The 5,994-nt window shown below is 61.3% G+C and overlaps 1 protein-coding gene across 1 annotated transcript; it reads left to right on the top strand.

Moving 5' to 3' along the window:
* Positions 1 to 1,977: 1,977 nt before the first annotated feature.
* Positions 1,978 to 4,524, top strand: LOC127751740 (uncharacterized). Its single transcript, XM_052275745.1, has 6 exons — positions 1,978 to 2,106; positions 2,172 to 2,315; positions 2,539 to 2,886; positions 2,957 to 3,154; positions 3,482 to 3,675; positions 4,035 to 4,524. Exons 1-6 carry the CDS (start codon positions 1,999 to 2,001, stop codon positions 4,426 to 4,428), a joined length of 1,386 nt encoding a protein of 461 aa, XP_052131705.1. The 5' UTR covers positions 1,978 to 1,998; the 3' UTR covers positions 4,429 to 4,524.
* The last annotated feature ends 1,470 nt before the right edge of the window (positions 4,525 to 5,994 follow it).

The raw sequence follows: 5,994 nt of genomic DNA, 5'->3' as shown, positions 1-5,994 counted from the left end.
TGAAACTTTTTATAAAAACCTTTCAGGAAAACGCCAGTTAAATTTTATGTTTTTAAAAGTGTGCCCTTTGGTCTGTCTACCCACAGCGGTAGCCTCTGCGCCGGCATGCACTCGCCGATCAGGCCCGCCCTGGCCCCTGTCCCCGTGTACCCGATGCTCACGGCGGCGCTCGTGCAGCAGATGAACGGCGACGTGGACAACGCGCGCAGGGGGCTGCAGAAGGTGTGCGCGATGGCGCCCAGGTGCCAGACTGTGCACATGCGCCTGGCCCTGGCCCTGGCGGCCCGCCCCAACTCGCTCCACGACAAGCAGGCTGCCGCTCGCGCCCTGGACCACGCCAAGAAGTGCGAGCGCCTCTACCCTGACATCCTGGACAGTGTGCTTGAGAGCATCGACGATGCCCGTGACCTGGCCGCCGCCCCCGGCAAGCCAGCTGCCTGTGTGCGCAAGGCGGGCAGACGGCGGTGAAGAAAGTCATCCTTTTCTCAGGGAATCTGAAAAATGCTTTTTGAACTTTTCTTTTCCTTATTAATTCGGTGGCTACTTGTAGAAGTTGCTTTTTGACAATTTAAAGTGATTTTGTGCTGTATCATTCCACCCAAAGAAATTTTTAATTTTTACTTAATTTGCAACCTGTTCTTTCCTAAGCGAATTACATTGACTTGTGCTATTCATCACATCGTCCGATATAATTTACGCCCCCCCCCCTCTCCCTCTCCGTTTCCCCAATGTTTTGAACCTTGGGACTCCACTGCCCGGCTGAAGTAGTTCCTCGCCCCTTTCCTTGACGAGCCTGTCGATGTGGCCGCTAACGAGACACTGTTTCTCCCGCCGCTCGGCCTCGGAGGGGTTGTCAAACAGTCGTTACCTCTAGGTGGGACGTGCTGCCCTCCCTTCATCATAGGGACAGTCGTCGATCACTTAGCTCAACGTGGCCCCCCAGAGGTCTGGGGGTCCTGCCGGGCGACCAGGATGACCAGCTGGAGGAGGCTCTACCGGAAGTCTGGCGAGCGGGACTTCGGCGTCCTGGAGCACGCATGAAGTCACTCGACGATGCAATGGGCGTCTCAGTTGGTGGTGGTAGTGTGCACGTCCATGGTGGTGGGCCAAGTCTGGTGCAAGGAGGCCAAGAAGGGCTCCACCCAGGCCAAGGCGACGCCATTCAAGTTGCCCTCTGCAGGGAAGGCCATGCAGGGGGCGTGCATGGTGGACGTGGCGCGCTCGCAGTTCTCCGGCGTGACCCAGCTGTCCGTTCTGGGCCCGTTGCCGCTGCCGACGTGGCTGGGGGAAATCATAGACGCGATCGGGGTGCCCGTCGTGCTCCTGCGGCGGCCGCACGGGCCGGGCTTCCACGCCAACCAGTCGACCCTGGCGTCCTGGCCGCGCCTGCGCACGCACAACGCGCACAGCGACGCCGTCCTCGTCCTTACCAAAGGTACGCCGCGCACCCATACCGCGTGGGCCGTGGTGCGGCCGTCCTGACCCCCGTGGGCGTGCCTGGCAGGCACCGTGGGCGGAGGGATGGACCGCAGCCTGGCCGTGCTGCCGCCGCGGCAGCCGAGGCAGCGGGTGGTCGTGCTGCTGCCGCACGCGCTCAGGGACTCCAAGGAGCTGCGCGCGCTGCTCACCGCCGTGGCGCAGGCCGCCTGGCGGCGCAGGCTACTCCGGCTCCTCGTCATCGTGTCCGAGGAGGCCGGTGATTCTACCAAGTGCGCGGTGCGTGCCCGCCTACTTTTCTATTCTTTAGTGAAGGTGGGCCTTCGAGCTGGTAAAGAACGTGTCTGTGGGTGCACCGCGCAGGCCTACACCATGCGTCCTTACCCGGCAGTGTGCCGGCACATGCCCGCCTCGCTGCTCCTCGAGTGCAGCTGGACGTCGACCGCCTCCTCCCCGGCCCCGGGCTGCCTTAGCGGCGGCTCCGTGTTCACGGAGCCCCGCCTGCTCGACTTGCGCGGCTGCCGCTTCCACGCGGCCGTCAGTGTCGAGTCCCCCTTCGCCATGTACTCGAGTCGGCGAGGCAAGGCGAACGGGATCGCGGGGGACCTGCTCAACGAGTGGGCGCGCTACGGGAACTTCTCCGTGTCCGTCACCGACAAGGCGTCGAGGGTGAGGACGGAAGCGGACGCGCGGGCGGCGGCGCACCGAGGAGCTTGAGCCACATACTGTTTTAGGTCACGAGGTACCAAAACAGCATCTCCGGCGGCGCGCTGGGCATCGTCGGTGACATAGTGGCAGCTCGGAAGGATATGGCCGTCGGCGCGTTCCTTCTCACCCCTGACCGGCACGACGCCGTCGCGTACGCTCGTAGCGTCACCGTGAGTTAGCTCCGTAAAAAGGAGAACCTTGGTGAAACAATCAAAACTAAGGGTTGAACAATCCTGAACAATCACTGAACTATCGATTAAGCCTATGTTTAGCGTGCGGGATGATTTTTGCGGGCTAACTTTACGGAGCTCCGTGAGTTGGTCGGACGTAATGGACGCTACCGAGGACGCTACCTTTTGCCCCCCGCTAAAACCTGCACACACGTGTGCGCAGAACTTGTACTACGAGTACGCAGTGCCGACGGGGCTGGCGCCGTCCACGAGCCTGGTCAACCTCTTCAACGAGCTGGAAGCCGACGTGTGGGTGTACGTCAACATCGCCCTGGTCGTGGTTGCCGCCGTCGTGCGGGTGCTGTGGCGGCACAGCTCCAGACTTCAGCGCGCAGACGGCGCCGAGGACGAAGAGTCGGTGCCCAGCTTGGTGGGCGCGCTCACCGTCCTGGCCGCCGCGATGGTGGAAGTCCCCGCGCCGGCGCGCTGGAGGAGAGAGCCGGGCAGCCCGCTGCGGATCATGCTGACGTGCTGGATCCTGTTCTGCCTCGTGCTCAACACGGCCTACGAGGTGGGAGCACGCGGTGAGCACGAGCACACCGGAGCCAACAGCACCCTACCTCTAACTCTGACCTGCCTAGAGCATGCTGCTGAGCAGGCTCACGACCTCCGTGGAGGATGACAATATCCATTCGCTGGAGGAGCTGGCCGAGCTGGAGATGCCCTTGTACGTGTCGCCCAGCGTGCTGCACTACATGCGGATGGTCATCAACGAGTCTAGCCTGGCGTCGAACAGCCCCTTGGGCAAGGTGCTGCAGCACGCCTTCGTATGCCGCTCGGTGAGTTGGGAAAACAGGAACAGATTCAATCGGCAAAGTACGGGAGCTCGGCGCCTGCGAGACTCAGGGCTGGCCACACGGAGTGCGCGCATGCACTGCAGGCAAGCTGTAGACTACCTGCCAGGCGCCATGAGAGCTTGCATGCAGAGGCTTGGCAAGATCCTAAACGACGATTGACGGAAGTACTTTCTGCATGCTCCCTTGTGTGGTGGCTACTTACTCCCCAATCCCGACACAGAGACCCCGCACTAATGCAAGGGTGCTGCTGTGAACACCGGAGGCTGGAGGTCCCTGTCGTTTTACGCTCTTCCCGTGCCCCTCCCGCAGGACGTGTTCGGCATGGCCTTCACCGGGGTGGCCGTCTGGAGGAACATCACTGCGCTCTGGGTGCGCCAGGCCACGCTGTACGCGCTGCAGCGCCTCGAGCACCGCTACCACGACGGCGCCGCCGTGGACTACAGCCTCCACAGCTTTGGCCGCACGCTAGACATGCCCGTCACCTTCATCGTCTTCCCCAAGGGGTGAGTGGCGGGGCGGCAGCAGCGCTGGCTCTCCAGGGACTAAAATTGAATACATCGGTTGTCTGTTAGCTGTCGATAGCGACCCTTGCGAAACGAATGCACCGGAGTTCAGTCTTTAAAGTGCTATACGAGGTGTCCTGATACAGCTGAATTACAATTTCTAAATCAGTGTTGCCAACTACACGACAGTCTCGTTTTTTTTAAAGATAATACATTCATAAGGTTTGGGGCATTACAATCAATTAATGCACAACGAAAATCCCCGATTTTGCGAGAGTTACCGCCGATTTGCCGGACAAGATTCGGCACTGGTGTAGACAACTAACTGACGGGCACGGGGTCGGACGTGTCGTGCGCAGCTCGCCGCTGGAGGAGCAGGCCAACCACGTCCTGGAGCGACTCCTCGAGGCGGGGGTGCTGAGCTACTGGATGGCCGGCCTGACGGACGTGAAGCGGTGGGCGGCCCTGCGCGCCCGCGGCCCAGACCGCGTCACCATCACCATGAAGCACGTCAACCCCGTCTTCTACATGCTGGAGATCGGCCAGGGCGCCGCCTTCGTCGCTTTCCTGGGCGAGCTCTGGTACGCGCGCAGGGCGGCGCGGAGAGCGCGCCGCCAGGCCAGAGCGGCCACGGCCAACAGCACCGCGTCGGCTGGCACCGAGGACGTGGCCTCGAGGACGGCGTCGGCGATGGGTTTGCCGGTGCATGCAGCGTCGGGTACAGGTGCCCCCACAGAGAACGTCTCGAGGTGACGTGTCGTGCACAACGAGGTGAGTATGCTGACCCAAGACGGATGACCTGCAGGGGCTGGGTGGCATAAGTTAATTTATATTGAAATACAACCATTTTTCTGGGTGAAACTTTGTTGTTTTGTTTTGTGTGTAATTGAAATAAAAACTGTTATTTTGGCCATAACTCGCTCAAATGGGCGACGAAGCCGTGTGCTGCCGCCATCTGCCCTGGGCTCCTATTATAGGAAATTTCATTTTAAGCAAGTTTCATCAAGGGTTTCATCGCAACGCCTCGAGTCCACGCTCATCGTGAGTGCGCCCTTGTGTGTAATCTTACAGGACAAACAGACAATAACACAGACCTAGATCAACTTCAATTCGTTCTCCTTGGCTCAGCTGACGGCGTGTAATGTCTTACAGTCGGCATGCATCCCCTCCCACCACCGCCGTGAGCCAGCGAGCGTTGGTAGGGGGACGGGGCGGGTCGGCCAGCCCGCGCGACACGCCCGCACGGCGGGACTGCCTATCCGGCTCCGTCGGGCGGTGGCGAGCTGAGCTAGCCAGCACGGCCCTATGATGGCGCGGCGCGGCGCGGGGCGGCGCGCGATTTCTGGAAAACGTTCCGACGTCCAGACGCAAATTCCGCAAATCGTCCATCAAAGTGTCATGCAAACGCTAACCCTTTGAAACTTTTTCTCGCCGAGAGTAATTATTCTCTCCTTTCGCTACATGATGGAATCGAGTGGCATCGTGTCAGAATGATTGGCAAGGTTCGGTCAACCATGTTGCCGTCCTTACCGCGCCCGCTCGTCGTGCTCCTCGGCGAGCATTGGACTGTCCCGCGAGGACCTCCCGGGCGTTGACGAGGCGCGCGAGGCGCCGGCCGCGCCGGTCACTATCTGGGGCGCTATCGCGCCGATAAGCACGCGTCCTGCAGCACGGGGTACTGGGCCGCGGCCGCGCAGACGGACAAAGCAGACGTGACGATGTCGCCAAGACTGCAGGTCCTCGCGCTGGCCCTGCTGCTCCTGACGCTGCTGGTGTGGATGCTCGCCGGGTGCCCAGGTCGGTGACAGTTCAACATTCAAGGGATCTAAAAATTAACAAATACTGCATCACATTACAATCAATAAAAAGTTCCCGGTTGAAAAGTGTGCAAAAGATCAGTTCACTGAACGGCCCAGGTCGGCGTGCCGAGGAGGACCGGGTGCGCCCCTGCCAGCTGCGCCCGCCCGCCGTCATAGTGCGGCCGTCGTGTGACGAGCCGGGCGACAGGGAGGACGACGCGCGGGTGCGGGTGCCAGACGTGTACCAGCTCCTACCGCACCTGCTGCAGTCTCGAGACTCCTTGCGGCCCATCGTGCTGCTCGGCGATGGCCTCGTCGGGGACCCGACCAGGCGGGGCAGCAGGTCGTCCATATCCCTCGCGATCGGGGTGGTCGGCAGCCGCGGGGGCGAGCGCGCAGTGGACTTCCTGGAGCACCTCGTCGACCGCATCACGGCCGACGAACGCGATCAAACGCTCATCGTCGTGCTTTTGGAGCTGGTGAGCATGGTGGGGCGGCGAGTTAAAGAAGGACGGGGGAG

The sequence above is a fragment of the Frankliniella occidentalis genome, unplaced genomic scaffold, assembly GCF_000697945.3.
Source record: "Frankliniella occidentalis isolate FOCC.00 unplaced genomic scaffold, Focc_3.1 Scaffold866, whole genome shotgun sequence".
NCBI lineage: Eukaryota > Metazoa > Arthropoda > Insecta > Thysanoptera > Thripidae > Frankliniella > Frankliniella occidentalis.
Note: the sequence above shows the minus strand (reverse complement) of the source record. Positions and strands in the feature narration are given on the sequence as shown.

Bases quoted from the DNA above. Each gene is read 5' to 3' on its own strand.
- LOC127751740 (XM_052275745.1), top strand. From the start codon at position 1,999: ATGTACTCGAGTCGGCGAGGCAAGGCGAACGGGATCGCGGGGGACCTG. The intron at 2,887-2,956 runs GTGGGAGCACGC...TGACCTGCCTAG, and splicing joins TGCTCAACACGGCCTACGAG to AGCATGCTGCTGAGCAGGCT. The intron at 3,676-4,034 runs GTGAGTGGCGGG...TGTCGTGCGCAG, and splicing joins TTCATCGTCTTCCCCAAGGG to CTCGCCGCTGGAGGAGCAGG.